Here is a 17201-nt window from a genome sequence, read left to right as displayed (position 1 = left end):
TATTTTAATTGCTGAAACAATTGATTCTGGTCCTGGGAGGGGTAGGATATCTTACTGTGTGAGGGAGATTGTTGAAGATGAATTGTTTAATATTTGGTTGGGTAGTATTAAAGACGTTAGTTAGATAACTACGCGATAAAACGCCCTAAACAGAAAATCAAATGATCGGGAAACGCTTCAGTCGTGGCACAATTACTATGGTACAAAAGTCAAGATTCTCTAAGATCCTCAACCAAACGAAAAGCAACTCGATTGTCGAGACAACGGTAAAATTGTCCTTCAGATCGCTTTTCACCAAACTGGATGGCGAATCTTACAAATAATCTTGCCTATTCACTTACTTTAGGACTTATTACTGAGGTTTACTGAGTTCTTGCAAGGAACGCACGATGTTCGATGCGTGTATGACGTCACACAAAGATCTCATACAAGCAATCGCTTTTTAGAATCACCACGGGCGTCACTTTGCCGTCGGAGTAATGGCGGACGGGTTTTCGACGGTTTTCGGCCTCTTATTCCGAGGATCAGTAAGCTTTTATAAAGCTTGTATATGTAAGCTTGATTGGATTGGAACACGAAAAGGGGGAAAATAGAAGTAAAAATTTTCGTCGTAGTGGCACTTTAAGTGTATTCAGCCTACGTGCAACCGAATGATAGATTGGCAACGTTTGCTGCTCGGTGCTTTGAAAAATGGCGCAAAAGAACCGCAGCGTGTTCGTGGCATAGACTGCAAAACAGTACGTACTTAATGAACGCGGTCTTCGAATGAAGTATGGGGCCAAGCGTGAAGATGCAGGAGTACCTGATGGGGCCGCTCGACTAAAAACCCGCTCTGCAGGCTGGAATAGAGCTGGCTGGGAACTGAACACACAGAACATGACCAGCGCTTTTCTTCCACTCGAAAAGACCGTAAAATACACACGGGCCTCTTCAGGCATTTTTGTCCAATAAAATTACCCTCTTCCCGAAATTTGGAATATCCTACCAATTTTTCGGCGCCATTCTCGGAAAAGATTTCGAATTTCCCGACTTTTAATATCCGGCTGTACCGTAATTATTTCATGTTTCCCTGGCATTTTTTCGAAAATCTCTCCAGACTCGCGGGGGAATTTCCTGTGAAACAGGCCCTTGATCTTGGACGCTTAAGGGTTGTAATTGCCCCTGCACGTTAATGTATTTATCGATGTTATATTTTCAAGGGAACGTGTTTGATGTGCAGAATTGGCTTAAAGGCTATGAATAGTACACAATAACCGTCGACAATTTGACAAGGGAAATGAATCAAACGCTTCTTTCCCTACGATGTCTTCGGGCGACTTCCCACCCTTAATATCAAAATGGCTGAAAAAGAGAGAAAAAAAAAGATGACAGCGGTTCCTCTGGACGCTAAGCCGGAGCGTTGCACCATGACGATGCACCACGATATTTCGGCCCGCGGTTCGCTTATGCCAGCTGGATATGGTTCCGCGCTGCTTTCCGATACCTTTTCCCCGACAAGACAGTGAGGGAGGGAAAAGTCGGCCCCTAGACCCTATGAGACAGATCCCTTTCGTTGACACCTCAGTTCCACCATACTGACTTATACTGAGATTCAGATCAGTATATATGTGACAATGTAGTAAATGTGTCTTCCATGTGGTATGTTTTGAGGTTTGAACATGCGCACGGGTTAAAACGATATAATGACAGAAGGATGACTCGTGGTCAAACGACCAGTAGTCTTGGAGGTACCGCTAGTCTTGGACTCCTTTTACCTTGTTTCATTCTTACAATTTTTATTGCCGTTTTCCTGAAAACGATTGCTCCTTCGATGGATTGTTGACATTGTTAAGGGGATTAGGTCGTCCAAGAGCTCTGTGAAAGCCGTTGAAATTTTTCTGTTTTGGGCTATTAAGTCAACACTTTTACTGTGTCATGTACTGAAAATGTGCCACGTTTGTTACTACAACAACTCAGATGCTACCTTTCGCCTATTGATGTCTGGTAAAATCAATCCTAACCCTGGACCCGTTTCTGCTACGACTGCTGGTAAGATCAATTGCCTCGGGATGAATGTCAGAAATTTAAAAAGTTATCACAAAGACAGCAAAACAAACTGGCAATCCTTGTGTAACCTCCTTTGCTTCTAGGATCTGGTGTACGCCGAAAACTCTGACGTTATATGCGTCAATGAGACATCGTTGAGCCAAAATATCAGCAACTCTGAAATATTACATTCTGGCTTTACAAGATCGAGATCGAGGTGGTGGTGGAGTTCTTATACCAATCAAAACAGCCTTCCTTCAAAGCTGTCAAAGAATTTAAACCTGAACAGTTTGAGGCGATATTCTCCTAACTAGATTAACCACATTTATTTGAACGTGAGTATTGAGAACTTAATGGAACATCAAGAGAGTAACTGATATCCACACAATGATCCCAGATGAACAACCTCGATCCCAGCGCGGCACCGAGGCTGATAGCTGAAAAGAGAGGTTGCTCGTAGATGCGAGCACAGTCCATCCCGAGTGTAACACTAACGTCTTTGTGCATTTATTAAAAGAGTTGTTACAACTCACAAGCGATACAAACTTTTCTTTAAAACCCTGACTACTCTTCAGGTACAATTCCAGTATTTACAATGTATGTATAAATCTTACAGGAAGACGCACTTCCGATGGTTAAACCAAACTTAAGCATTACTGATTGGGTATTGGTGTTTGTCCAGGGGGGAGGGGTGGTTGAGCAGGCGGGAGAATGTGCCCCCCTTTGCGCGACAGAAGAGTTATTTCATCCTTGAGAGCGTCAATTTCTTGAGCCTGCAGTTGCACCAACTGGACCAATCGCTGCCGTTCCCGGATGTCGGCTTTCCGGCTGCCGGTAAACTCAGTGCCCTAAGAACAAACAGAAAAAACATTTACTCGGAGGAAAAAAATTTTAACCAAGATCTACCCATGACATATGTAAGTAAATTATGATCATCCGGGTGAGTGTAGTCCTGAGAGGGACTGTTTGGGGTGACTTTGACTGACGTTTCGACAACCTGAGCGGAAGTCATCTTCAGAGTCAAGTGAATTGTGGAACGTCAGTAGGTGGTATATATGTCTCTGGTTGTTAACCTGATTGGTCAAAGAAGTCCAGATGTTATTGGTCGTTTGTCAGTAAGCCGTGATGTTACTGGCTGTGAAGAAAAGTAAGTTTGGAACTTACTGAAGACTGTAAGTTTGGAACGAATGTAAAAAAAACCTTGCCATTTGACACGGAAACTTTCCGAAATTTGAAACCCAAAATTTTGGCTAAATGAAAGGGACCCAGGGCACTCTTGAGAACAAGCTTTTAGCAATAAGGGTGTTAAAAGCTTATAAAGCTTCCGTAATTTTTCATGAAAAGTGAGATGCCATAGTGCTCCCAGATTCCGTAACTGCCTTATAAATGTTTTATAACAACTGACATGATAAGGATACTCACCAGTGATTTCTGTCGTGAGTTGAGCATCTGTTCAAGTTCTTTCTTCTCTTGTAGCAGCACAGTAAACGTGTCCAATCTCTGAGTGTTCTCTCGAGTCAGTTGAGTCACTTTACTTTTGTACGAGTCAATCTTACTCTGAAATAACAACAGACAGAACGTGACGATTTAATCGGACAATCTGCAGAAAATAGCGCACCATTGATCGTGACTGAGGTTTCCGCGCCTAACCTTAGTCGAGTCCTGGCCCCTACGCTCTCTGTCTCGCAACAGAGAGCTGAAGGGTCTGGGGCCGTTTCTCGAAAGTCCCGGTAACTTACCGGGCCCGATAAGTGTCTTTGGTGACAAATGTTTCTTAACAGAAGTCAAATTTTGGTAGCTGTGAATATTAAATCTTAAAAATCTTATAATTCTGTGAAAACATTGGCCAAGTACCATGTACCATCACTGTGTAATCGGCGAAAAAACATTTACAAATATACTTATCGATCCCGATAAGATACTGGGACTTTCGAGAAACTGGCTCCGGGACTGGACTACGCATAGCCTGTAAAAAGGATTCTAAGGGAGGAACACGCAATCATTTTCCGGAACCTCAGCCGTCGGAAATCATCCTTTGATGATCAGTCTCCTTCCCACCTTCCTTTGCGTGTTTATTTGCCTATTAAGAGAGACGCCTGGACACGCGGTAGGCCAGTCCATGGTGCATGGTGCCAGGCATATTCACACGTCAAACTTAAGGGCGCGTTTTTTTATCCACAATTCTGGAATAAGAATGGTTGGTACGGAATGCTAGGAATAATTCGGATTGTCTGCATTAAAAAAACCCCCGTCGGTCCTGGCCGAGTAAACATTGCGTAACAAATATGGCGGCCGACGAAGAGACTGCCATTGCAGCCGTTATCGCAGCAATTTTCCTTGTACTTTTGGTACAATGAAATTAGAAGCCATGTTTCATTTTGTCCAAAAGTGTAACCTGATTTTTTCCCTTGTAGAGACGTATTTGAATCCGCAGCGCTCACCTCGCCGTCCGCCATCTTGGATTTCATTCGCAACATTCTGTTCATTCTGCCCCTGGGAGCAGAATGGATCGAATGGCATTCTGTCCATTCCGGAATAAGAATGTGGAATAGAAAAACGCGCGCATTTTACATTCTGGCCATTCTCATTCCAGAATTGTGAATAAAAAAACGCGCCCTAAGTTTAACATTGGTATAAAATACCAATTAGCATATGTGAACGTCGTCGAAGAGGTTCGACAACATACTGGCAAACGTTTGTCTGGAAACGTTCACACAAGCCACGTGCGTGAAGTTTACTTTATCTTCATAAGTAATGATCTTTTGTACAATAGCAAAAATGTTCCACGTTCTACAGAAACTTACATTCCATTTAGCCATCTCCGCAGCGCTTTTGGATTCTTGTTGTCGTAATTTCTCCTTAAGTTCCTCCACCGTTCTGTTGACCGTTACAGTTTCAAGCTTCTCCAAGTCCACCAGCCGACCGAACTTCAACATTAACATGTTACGGACTTTCTCTTCTAACTCGCCAATCTGTGACAAAAACAAATTATTACGACGCGTTAAGTTTGTATTAGCAGATTGAAAATTAGTGAATCCTATCCTCCTGAGGGCGAAGACGAGAAGGAAGATCAGGGCGGAGAGACAGCTAACAGTTCAGACTAAAAAGAGAACTGTAGTCAAACGCCGTCTGATTTAAACCATTTACCTCAAATCCTTGGAAACAGAACATTACTTTGAGCGTTTATTTCATTAAAACACAAGAAAACTTTCTTTCTCTGTTTCCAAAAAGTTATGGTAACAGACGTTAATGTTTGGAAGGACTCGAGTGTTCACACAGCTGTTTTAAATGGCCCCACTCGTTTTACTATAACTTCAGGGGCAAGCGCTTTAGACAGAAATGAGTGGGATCACAGAGCAAGATTGGTGAACAGAAGATGCACGATTAAAATCTACCAACTGAGAAGCAGGGAGATTATGACCGTTTAAAATAGATACGCAAAGAGCGCATGTGGCTTCTACCGTTTGAGGAAGAAAGGTAGCCCATCCAAGAACGAAATTTGAGGGCAGGGGCCAGGTACTCCCAGATCTCATGTATGACGTCACAGTATACATAAAACCTCGTCTGCCAACAAAAACTGTTTATTAATGTATGTTGGGTGTCCTGTTGTTCACCTACCCTGGCTTCCTGTACTTTCTTATCCCGGATGAGTTGCACGTGTGTCTGGCGATGCTCCCTGTTGAAAGTAACATGAACACGTTAGCGAGTATAGGCACACCAGTAAACTTTACTCCTCAATACAGAGTACAGAGTACTGGGTTTGAAAGAACATCAAAGAAATGAAAGAAAGTCTATGCTAAAATTCAAAGCCCGATTAAGCTAATCCTGGGTTAACGTGAACTTTGATTCGAGTTTAATTTCTAATCAATAAAGATTCTTTACAACTATTTTTGTTCCTCCGTTTAAACTTAGAATTCTCTTTACCATTAGTTTGAAATTAACTTATAAGATCAAAACCTCGGTTAACTTTTAATCGGGGATTAGCGCTAATCGGCTTTCGAACAACCGGGCCCGCATTGGTAAGACGCTTAAAAGGAAAATCAAACTAGCTAAGCAGTACGGTTTAATTAAGAACTTTGCTGAACACAGGGTCCAGCAGGTGTTATGATGAGCTACTTAGCCTTGCCTCTGTGCGCTCGTTAGAGCATAGGCGTTGTATTATGTCTCTTTCTTTAGTTTATAAGTCAATTGATTGACTGGCTCTTCTGTGTATTTCTAGCTTTCTCAAGCCACGTATTACGCATTATAATTTAAGAAGCAATGGTCATGCCGTACCTGTAGAGTCGTTTTTGTTCAGCCTTCTCTTTTTCCAGTTCCTTGATCCTGCTCTGTAGTCTGATCAGCGCTGGACTGTTGAACACCAAACACTGTGACAAGTCTTGAGGGAGAGCGCTGTTCAACATGTACTGGATTTGATGAAGTCTTAACACAACAACCACGTCCAATTCGTTCAACTTCTGCTGCTTTTCTCGCTGAAAACAAAACGAGAACGGTCTAGCAGTCCATAAGTGTAGCCATTCAAATGAAAGCTTCTGAGAGGTGCTGTTTGTTATACTGTACAAGGAGGTTCTAGGTTTTGATTCTGTGGATGAAATCATGAAGTATGAAGAATGAAAGGTATAGCAAAAAGTACCTGGAAAGCCTCAAGATCAGCTTCTGCAGTTTTCAGTGCGCTATCGATGACCTTTTCTTTCTTCACCAGTGCATCGTACTCCTTTTTCAGCGTTTCACTTGTCTTCTTTTCCTCTGCTAACTCTTCTTCCAGATCTAAGCGTCGCTCGCGAAGTTGGCAAACCTTGAAGGGACAAAATAACGTTAAACCCTTTAACTCCTAATATCAAAGGACAAACTCTCCTATCTTGCCCCCACACTTTTCTTATAAAAGTACTGGGGAGAAGTTATTAAACTATCAAGAAAATTCACCTTGGCTGATCATATCCTTAATTCTCATGATCTCAGGGGTCGAATTAGCATTGATACCACAAAGAGAAATTTGATGCTGATCACTGTAAGAGTGTTAGGATTATAGAAGGCAAGACTGATCCTTACGGCAGTAGTATGTTTTCCGTTTAAAGATCCAAATTTGTTTGTTTTCATCCTGTTGTACTGCCGTATGGATCAGCCTTGTCGTCTATGATTTGTTATCTCCAGTATTGTACTGATCCAAGTCAGCAAAAAGATTCCGGATCCCTCAACGTGCTGTGGTCTTGCCAAATTTAGAGTTTTGAATAAAGGCTTGTACGATTATCCTTACGGTCCTTAGGTTCGCTTAATGACCAAACTCGCATCCCAATGATGTACAGGAGATCGTGAGTTGTTTATCAGACAGATATGCAAGTTTTGGAAGCTTCTTCACTTTGCATTCGGTTTGTGTCATTGGGACATCTTACTAAGAAATATACTGAGATTCTAGTACTTTGAAATCTCTCAACCTTTTCGTAGTAAACAAAATATTGAAATTTTCCTTTGTACCGTGTCTGTTCCTAGTGCTCCAAACACTTAAGTTAAATATTGTTGTTGTTGATGTTGTTATACCTGATCAAACAGCGCCTGATCACATCCAGGAGGACACACGCTGTCGTCCAACTCTTCGGCGTCCGAGTCCTCTTCGTCGCTCGACGACAAATCTTCGTCACTGTCCTCGTCTTCGCTTTCCTCGTCCGAACCTTCCGCGGCTTGAGCCTTCTTTTTGGCGCGCTTGATCTTTTTCTTAAACACGCGCGTTAAAAACGACTCGAATTTGTTGTTCTCGCCAAGCGCGGCCGAGAAAGTCGTGTACAGCGCTTTCTCCTGCTCTTGAAGTTTCTCGATGTCTTGTTTCTTTGAGTCGAGCGCCATTTGACAGTCTTCAACCTAAAAGGGGAAGAGCGGCAAAATCATCATAGAAAACTCATAAAATTAGCCACCTTTATCTTTTCTTACAGTGCTTTCCATTTGCCAGAACTGGCCGCGGTTAAACGAGCCAGTCTGTAAATCGAATGCGTCATTTTGAAGGAATGGTGCTGCAAAATCTCGAAAAATAATCACTCCGAAAATGGTACGCGCTATTTTGAAGAAATTCGAAGTACAGTCAACTCCCTTTATTGCGGACACCCTCGGGACCGCAAGAGTTAGTGTCCTTAATAGCGAGAGTCCGTAATAGCAAGAATTTATTTCAGTCAAATGTCTGTAACTTATTTTTGACGGGGATTCAGCTGCTGTCCGTATTATTGGGGTGTTCGTAATAGCAAGGTGTCCGCAAGGCGAGAGTGGACTGTACGAGCATAAACCTTACCCTTCAAATTGGTACACTCTATTTGGGAAGTGATCGGTATGGCCGACCAATTTTGACAAATGAAAAGCGCTCTAAATCACACCACTTTACTCAACGATTCGTGTTTTGAGATTTTTCTGGTCACTCACATTCATTCAGATTTGGGAAAATTTTTTGTTCTTGATCTAACTTACTGTGTTACAATATTTGTTGGAATATTTTGTACCTTCTCCTGCATCTCTTCCTTCTCACTGAGTTTTGTGTTCACTTTGTTGGCAAAACTGTTTTCTCTCTTCTCGAACTCCTTCAACAGCATGAACTCTTCGAACAACGTCACTTGTCTGTTAAGAAATTTTAAAAAAGAAATTTCTCGGTCGGCAGCTGTTCATGTTATTAATGAATTGCTCGTCCCAGGTATCAGAAAGTTTAGGCCAGCATTGTGGATGGGGCAAGGACAAAAGTCGTTTGAAAGAACAGCTATCTTTCAACAACAGCTCCTCGCGATTGTGCGTTCATTTCTTTCTTCGTGACAGATATGTTAGGGTAACCTTCAACTCCAAACTTCATAAAACCAAGAGTTGGTTATTTCACGGTATTCTGCAAAGAAACTCAAAGGCTTCTCTTTTTTTCGGAATAAGAAATCGTAACATCACCATCCTAAAGCCATCGCCAAAACAATTGCCGCAGGGTTTTCAATTGTTTTGTAAAGTAGCGGACATACTTCTGAAAGCACCGGACATGGATGTTTTCTTGGCGCCGTAAGGCGCCTCGCGAGCGCCGAAGACGCAAGCACCTAGGGGGGTCTGGGGGCATGCTCCCTCAGGAAATTTCTAATAGAATACTCAGAAACGCCATTTCCAGCGTTTCTGGAACCAAGGAAACAGTTTCCTAGGCAATGCTGGCGCTTAATAAGCAAAGAAAAAAAAGTTACATGGCCGCTTTGAAGAATGTAATTGATTATTCTGTTATCCTCTAGTCAGTATGTTCATGAGATGCCTCAGTAAGAAAAATATATAATACAGTAGTAAAAAAAATCGCCAATATTGATCTCAAAGTACCGGACGTGGAATGGCAAACGACCGGACGAAACGTCCGGCCTCCGGCCTCAAATGAAAACCCTGATTGCCGTGATCGCGTTTTCAGGGAATCATTTTGTAAAGCATACCTCAAGTCAGCACACTTAATAGCGACCTCCAGATGCATTTTATCGTGCCTCAAGTACCGCAGATCAGCGTCAAATTTGTCCAGTGTATTGTTGATTTTGTCGATTAGCACGTCTTGTTCGTACTGCAGTCTGACAAGAGACCAGAAGAAAGAAGAACATAAGATAACTTCTATACCTAACTATAGCGTTTGCGGTTATCAGCCTTAGGGGAATCGTAGGGGCATGTGAATTGATTAAGGGAGCGGCCACGATGATCTGGCACTGTTAGACTGCAGAGGGTAGGGGCTGGGCTGATTGGAACATTAGTTCTTTTGTAATCGCAGCTCTCGCCACGGTGAATTTGACTGTCAAATTCACGACCAGTCTGCGACTCGAAGGGATACAGTCCAAGGAATTTTACTTGATTTGGTCCAAATGTTGTTCCCCATGGAGAGATGGTGAAGGAATAACAGCAACTCTTTCACAAAAAAAAAAAAACAGAACTGCACTGCATCTGCCCTTCCCCCCGCCCCCACCCTACCCCTAGGTCACCACTTTCCCACACAATGGAAGGCACAAGTAGGAGCAGACTGGTTTCCAGCCTCTTAAGAAGTTAGTTGATTCATACTAGATCAGCACTGGATTCTGGAAATTTCAATCTCCCACTGCCAGAATTCCACGCGCGCATGTTTAACTCCATGCGATAAGTCTACGTCTCTGTTTGGATCCACTATGTCCTCGTTGGCTCCTTTTCGCCACCAAACTGGAGACAGGACCAGGACTGTCATTTTGAAAACCTTTCTGGCTCAAAGCAACATTCACTGACTGATTCATAACAATATTTTAACAATATTTTCCTTTCCAACCTGATTTGTTCTTCGTACTGCATTTCCTGTTCCAAGGCAGAGGGATCTTCGCTGACCTCTTCTATGGCGGGCTCAGGAGTTCCTTTGTCCGTCAAGGTGCTTAAACTGGACTTGGGTCTTCCAGAGGAATGTACAGATACAGAGGAAATAGATCGGTCCCTCTGCTGTGTCCCGGGTTTGCTGCCAATAGGGATATGCTTTGAGGGCTGAAATGACAGCAAAACCAGTGGTTAGTTGAAGAGAACTTAACACGTACAGAACAGTTTTGGGGATTTTAAAACGAGTGCAAAAGTATCCTACGTTCTTTTCGTTTCGCTTGGTAAACTGATCCAGCGCTAGAATGGATCCGATCACAGATTCGTAATGTTGCTCGAAATTCACCTCAAGTTTTTCCCACATTTTAGAAAGTTTAAGTCATGATGTTGCTTGGTTGTGAAGTATGGAAAGAGTGATTGGTCAGTTTTTATTGTAGTTTACGCAAAGGATTTACCTACCCTTGTGGCATGCCTTAGCGGGAGCTTCAGAGCGGAAAAACGTTCTGCGCAATTTTTCTGCGCATATCCGTTCGCGGGCGCAAGTAAACTGAAAACGCTGCCGTCTTGGATTCTGTTGTATTGTTGAGCAGTGGCTTTTGTGGTAAAAATACATTTTACCATCTACGTTTTGTCCAATTTCATCAAATATGCTATAAAATCGGACCGGACATTTTACCAACACCTTGTAAGGACAAGAATGAAAACTGGACTTGCGGTACAGGTTCCGGTACATGACAATAAACACAGCAAAAGGACACTTCTTTCGTAACTATGCTGCCCAAGCTTCATATCTATTTTATTCTCTATGTTTCTCATTACAAGAAAATTCATATTTGGTGTCGTCACAACCGAAATTGAAATAAAATTCTATTAAAGTTGCAGCTGGTCAACCTCTGCTCACTGGATGCATTTATTTAAATTTTTTCGTTTCTAAAACAAAATTGCACGACGAGTGAATGATGGCAAGAGTGCGATCACGGAAGGCTTTGTGAAACAAATTCAAAATCCCCGCTAAGCACAGTGACGAAAGGGATTATTTGCGAAGTTTTTGTAACTAAAGATATTTTTCCTGCCTTCAGTTGACCTGTGCAGATAAATATTGTTACACATCAATTGTGTAATTGACCTGAGCCTACTAGATAGATGCACACACACCGTGTCAAAAACAAACTATTTTATTGTGTTTATCATGATCAACTTTTAGCTATTTATACTGGACCACAAGTAGCGAAAGCTAATCGAGGCGGGCAGTGAAAGACAAAAAGAAATATACAATACATTACAGAGACGTAAACTAAACTAAAGGAAATGAAACAGTACAATATACTAAGAGATCGAAAATATTAGACGCATCGCATGAAATTCATAATTGTTCCCTCGACACCGATAATTAGATCCTTGCGAAAAAATTAAAAATCCACTCTGGCAAACAATTATATGCTTTGGCAAACTCAGGAATTAACGGTTAACTATTTTTCTACTCAGGGTTGAGCTCTCGACCTTAAATATTCAGGGGTTTGCTTATATAGTCGCTTTTTGTAAAAAGGTTCATGACAATAACAGACCCGTAGAGGCGATTTGTTTACACGCCGCGGGAACAATGAAGGTTTGAAAATCTTTCTTTAAGTCTAAGAAGCCCTAAGAAAATCGAACCACAGTAAGGTTACATCTACAGCTATCTTCTTGTGTGGAATAATTATCGCTACTTACCGAGATATCTGCGGTAGCATAGTAAATTGTTGAAAATAAGAAAATTAAAATTGCCGCCATTTTTGAAACTTTTGGTGCCCAGCCCTCACTCAGAGTTCGCGCATGCTTTTTGCGTTTTTCCGCTCTGAAAGCGGGAGCAACGTCGTCGCCCTCCCCCCACCCCACCCCGAATAATTTGGGAGAGAGTGGAGACGAAAAGTACATACAATATTACATATTCGTTATTCTCAGGGTAACGACTCTCACTTTTACGCTCAAACTAGACGGACTATTGGTGCTCGTGCCTTCAAACGAGTTGGTGTAAGAAACTTACAGCGGGAAGCCCTGTATGAATCAATTTCTGAACTCACCTCAGTCCCTCCTCCTCCGCCGCCAAAACCACCGAAGCCTCCAAACCCTCCTCCCTGCTCCTCGCCGTGACCCTGGCCGACCTTGTTATCTAATTGTTTCTTGAACTCTAGCAGCTGATCACGTGTGTATTCAAGGCGTCTGCAGATCAACAAAGTAGGCTGGTTTAGCAACATAACGGGAACGTCAAATGACAACGGCGCGCGCATCAAGAATACCCATAAGATAGTCGAAATAGACTCCTGTCAAAACTATTCCGCGCGCTCTCGCGTCCTCAAATGACGTTCCCGATCTGTTCCCAATCAACCTAGTAAGGTATTTATATACAGGAGTTTAGCATGCGAGGCGTTGGAGAAATGATTTCAAACAGACGATTGCTACTCTGATACAGACACAACACACTATTCTGTTTATCATTTATCGCTGTTAACGATAGAAAGAATCCAGTCTCTCTTTGATTTTACATCAACAAAGCTTGGAAACAGTTCAAAAGGTCTTCGGCGTAATTCGATCGCGCGCGCGCGCATGTTCTACGCGCGTTTAATGTTTGAATGATTCGTGTGCCGCACGCACGCGCAACGCCACTCGTCACAATGCAAAAATGTATTTATCCATGGCAACCAACAAAACACAGATTCTAACAGAAAAAAAATTATTCACGTGGGAGTAGAAAAAAGCACAGTTGCAGGATATTTCGATCCTTTTAAGCCTGAATAGTAAAAAAAGTGAAAGATGTCGGTGAAAAATCTTCTGGTCAGGGTTAAAGAATTGCGGGAGGTGATGGAATCCTGTCAGGAGAGAATGACAAATCTGATTCAGGATTACCAAGCGAATGTTTTACAAACAGCTGCCGTGATAGCCGCCGCTAAGATAAACGAAGAAAAAGGTGAGATTGAAAAGAAAAGGCAAGGCTTCCGTGAACAGATTGAAAAGGAGAAAGAAAAGAGTAAAGAAACAGTCAAGAATGTCTACAAAAGCGCGGGGGAAACTATCGAGGCCTTGATAAAGGATCAAGAAAAAGAGATACAAGAGGCTTTAGGACGACAACAGAAGGTGAAGGTTTAGAACTTAAAATGTTTGACACTTGTTTAATAGTTAGAACCTTGATTTCAGTGCAGCTAAAGCGAGGGAAAGAGGAATCTATCCGAGTAAGTTTTGTCAGCTTCAGCTTTATTGTCAGGATAGATACAGCTTATCATGGACTGGCTTACAAACAGCAATTGCTCATCTTTGCTGGCTAGTCTTACATTAGTAGGGAGGGACAGGCATAGCGATGAAGGTTAACTACCCTGTGCATCGTTTGAAAAGGAGCCACATGTCCTAATGGCATTTTGACCCACAGTTGATAAAGCTGTGGATTCTCAGTCCACAGTGTGCAATAACGAGTAGTTTCGTGCGCAAAATATATTTCGCCCGCTTGTTGCTCGAAAGGGCACGCAAAGGCTTTGTTGTGAGTTGCTTACAGTAGTTGGTATGTGACTATCATATACTCCTTGTTGTTTAAAGGTGAACGTAGCTAAGTCAAATACAGAATCAGAAGAGCAACGGACTCAAGAGCGCGCTGGAGTGAAGAGGAAACACTCCACAATTGAAGAATCAAAAGAATGTGAGGATGAAGAAGAACTTAGCATATACACGGACAAAGAGAGTGATGATTTCAAATGCGGAGACTGCGGAAGACAGAGTCCTAATATGTTTATGTGTTATCAGTGCCAGGCTGTCACGTACTGCGATGAACTTTGTCAGGCAAGGGACTGGAACAAACACCAACAATATTGTACCGAAGTAGCAAAAAACGATGACGACTGATTGCTTGCAGGATTTTTGATCTTTATTAGAACGGGGTGAAATCAACAGAACAACTACATCTTGTCACGACATCTTCATGTTCCAAATTTATTAAATATACCAGAATGCTGTATTACTATTTACCGCAACATCTTCATTGGCCAACTGTTTACTAAAAGTGTCTTTTCCCGTGCATTTTGCTGGTGACGTATTTTCCCGCGCTTTTCACCGACTGCACGATTTTCCCTCCCCTGGCACCATATTTTCTTGCACTTTGTACTGGTGGTATCCTTAGACTGGTTTTGTCGTTAGAGCTACCAGCTCTATATCAAATCGCGGATTAAGTTTTGAGTACAGCCACCAATTCTTTTCCTCGTTTGCAATCTGTTGCGACATTCTCACCAGCAAACTTGTATTTACCGAGTTTACGAGCTTACATTGACCTTTAATGCAGTCACAAAACTTACTTTTCAGGGCATTCATCCGGCATCATCTCGGGTATTTTCGGGATGGGCCGTTTGGAGTACGGGTCGATTTTACGTTGCACCTCTTCGAGTTTAGTAACAGTTTCTTTCATCTGAAAACAAAAAGACACAAGTTTGAGGTTAGCAAGGGATTCGTTTGCTGCTGAGGTAAAACAGACAACGCTTGTATATCTCATGTTTCACCTCTTTGATGATCTTTACTTTCTTTTCTCGCAGTGCTAAGAACGACTGGTTGAACTCGAACTTGTAATGATGAATCTGAAAACGAAAAGAGATTCAAAGAGTTAGACTACTTTACACGTATCGATTTATTTATTTACATGTTACAATTTGTCGACCGATTTCTTTTGTCTGTTGGTGTAGTGCGGCCTGAAAATCGGTCTGATTCAAAACATCTGTAGCACTAACATCTTGATGTTTCCTTGGACAAACTTTGTGAATGAATGGTTACCAGCAAACCATTGGAGAAACCTCAGAAAGTTGGGACTATTATTGAAGGACTAGCAAGTCACTTTATGCTGGGTAGGAGTAGTAATACTCCAAGTCACATTACCTGAGGTGTTTCTTACACTACTTCATGCTGGGTATCCTGTGATGGAATACCATCACATCCGGAGGGAGTAATAATACTCCTAGTCACTTCATGCTGGGTATCCTGTGATGGAATAGCATCACATCCGGAGGGGAGTAGTAATACTCCTAGTCACTTCATGCTGGGTATCCTGTGATGGAATAGCATCACACCCTGAGGGGAGTAATAATACTCCTAGTCACTTCATGCTGGGTATCCTGTAATGGAATAGCATCACATCCGGAGGGGAGTAGTAATACTCCTAGTCACTTCATGCTGGGTATCCTGTAATGGAATAGCATCACATCCGGAGGGGAGTAGTAATACTCCTAGTCACTTCATGCTGGGTATCCTGTACTGGAATAGCATCACATCCGGAGGGGAGTAGTAATACTCCTAGTCACTTCATACTGGGTATCCTGTGATGGAATAGCATCACATCCGGAGGGGAGTAGTAATACTCCTGGTCACTTCATACTGGGCACCCTGTGATGAAATAGCATCACATCCGGAGGGGAGTAGTAATACTCCTAGTCACTTCATGCTGGGTATCCTGTACTGGAATAGCATCACATCCGGAGGGGAGTAGTAATACTCCTAGTCACTTCATACTGGGTATCCTGTGATGGAATAGCATCACATCCGGAGGGGAGTAGTAATACTCCTAGTCACTTCATACTGGGTATCCTGTGATGGAATAGCATCACATCCGGAGGGGAGTAGTAATACTCCTAGTCACTTCATACTGGGTATCCTGTGATGGAATAGCATCACATCCGGAGGGGAGTAGTAATACTCCTAGTCACTTCATACTGGGTATCCTGTGATGGAATAGCATCACATCCAGGGGGAATAGTAATACTCCTAGTCACTTCATGCTGGGTATCCTGTGATGGAATAGCATCACATCCAGGGGGAATAGTAATAGTCCCAGTCACTTCATGCTAGGTATCCTGTGATGGAATAGCATCACATCCAGGGGGAATAGTAATAGTCCCAGTCACTTCATGCTGGGTATCCTGTGATGGAATAGCACCACATCCAGGAGTATAGCAATACTCCTGGTCACTTCATGCTGGGTATCCTGTGATGGAATAGCATCACATCCAGGGGTATAGTAATACTCCTAGTCACTTCATGCTGGGTATCCTCTGCAGTCGGGCTAGCCTAGATACTGCAGTTTAGCGCCGGGACCGACAATCGACGTTACTCGTCCAAACCGTTGAAATGAACAACACTCTATTCACCTAACTAATCCCGCACACGAGGTAATACCAAAATCCAAGTTTACCTGGTCAAGCAAGTTCAAAAGCTGGATTCTTTTCTTTTCTGCGTTCACTCTCTGGCTTTCAGGAACAACATAATCCTTGGCTGTTTTCAGTTTGTAATCGCCCATGTTTTCCCGAGCTTCTCTTATAGCAGCCACGTCTTTTGGATCCTGGTAATCCTCGTCCGGCTTGTTACGATACAGCTCGTCCCACTGAAGCAAAGAGTTTAAACAGAATGTTATAGAACGCGTTTAAAAGGCCTAGGGGAGGGTTTATCCAAGGCTGCTGCCTGACAGGAGCCTTGGGCGCTAAAGAAAATGCTATGGGCACATAAATTTTTTGTAGCAGCACGTAACACTTCACGTGTTGGGCTCCTAACTTTTCGGCTTTTGGCCTTGAGGGATCCTAGAAATTTTTTCTTAGGCAACAGCCTTGGCGTTTATCTCGCCATAATCCTTTGCAAAGCGAGTATAGATTGAAGGAAATAACATGGATTCTTATTTGTTTATTTTCTTATTACCTTGACACGCTGGTGAAAGTCGAAACAGTAGCTTATTGCACGTCTGCTAAGCTACGTGAGAGATAAGTATAATTTACATTTTCACCAATCACAACTTTTCCTCTACTACAGTCGACTCAGCCGATTGCATTTTTGCGCTACGGTCCTGATTAGTTCATGACGTAGAAAGGTTTTTCATTAAAAATGCG

The 17201-nt window shown here is 42.5% G+C and overlaps 2 protein-coding genes across 3 annotated transcripts in view; one reads left to right on the top strand and one right to left on the bottom strand.

Annotated features, from left to right (window-relative positions):
- Positions 1-2510: 2510 nt before the first annotated feature.
- Positions 2511-17201, bottom strand: part of LOC146449597 (cilia- and flagella-associated protein 44-like) — a 33915-nt gene continuing 19224 nt past the window's right edge. For both annotated transcript variants that reach the window (XM_085101184.1, XM_085101185.1), the window contains exons 24-37: positions 16517-16705; positions 14838-14912; positions 14637-14746; positions 12384-12522; positions 10289-10494; positions 9444-9572; positions 8505-8619; positions 7561-7878; positions 6659-6820; positions 6301-6497; positions 5644-5701; positions 4830-4997; positions 3448-3582; positions 2511-2873 (exon numbers count right to left, since the gene is read on the bottom strand). In XM_085101184.1, the coding sequence (XP_084957310.1) occupies positions 2679-2873; positions 3448-3582; positions 4830-4997; positions 5644-5701; positions 6301-6497; positions 6659-6820; positions 7561-7878; positions 8505-8619; positions 9444-9572; positions 10289-10494; positions 12384-12522; positions 14637-14746; positions 14838-14912; positions 16517-16705 (2196 nt within the window). In that variant the 3' untranslated portion in view covers positions 2511-2678. The remainder of the gene's footprint in view (positions 2874-3447; positions 3583-4829; positions 4998-5643; positions 5702-6300; positions 6498-6658; positions 6821-7560; positions 7879-8504; positions 8620-9443; positions 9573-10288; positions 10495-12383; positions 12523-14636; positions 14747-14837; positions 14913-16516; positions 16706-17201) is intronic.
- On the top strand, positions 12981-14310 carry LOC146449598 (uncharacterized). The gene is made up of 2 exons (XM_085101214.1): positions 12981-13434; positions 13888-14310. The coding sequence occupies exons 1-2, from the start codon at positions 13114-13116 to the stop codon at positions 14188-14190; spliced, it is 624 nt and encodes a 207-aa protein (XP_084957340.1). The 5' UTR covers positions 12981-13113; the 3' UTR covers positions 14191-14310.

The sequence above is a fragment of the Pavona decussata genome, unplaced genomic scaffold (assembly GCF_977016875.1).
Source record: "Pavona decussata unplaced genomic scaffold, jaPavDecu1.1 SCAFFOLD_602, whole genome shotgun sequence".
Taxonomy (NCBI): Eukaryota; Metazoa; Cnidaria; class Anthozoa; order Scleractinia; family Agariciidae; genus Pavona; species Pavona decussata.
This window is presented reverse-complemented; position numbering and strand designations above follow the sequence as displayed.

Coding starts and splice junctions, on each gene's coding strand:
- LOC146449598 (XM_085101214.1), top strand. CDS start 13,114: ATGTCGGTGAAAAATCTTCTGGTCAGGGTTAAAGAATTGCGGGAGGTG. Junction 13,435..13,887: donor CTTTAGGACGACAACAGAAG/GTGAAGGTTTAG, acceptor TGTTGTTTAAAG/GTGAACGTAGCTAAGTCAAA.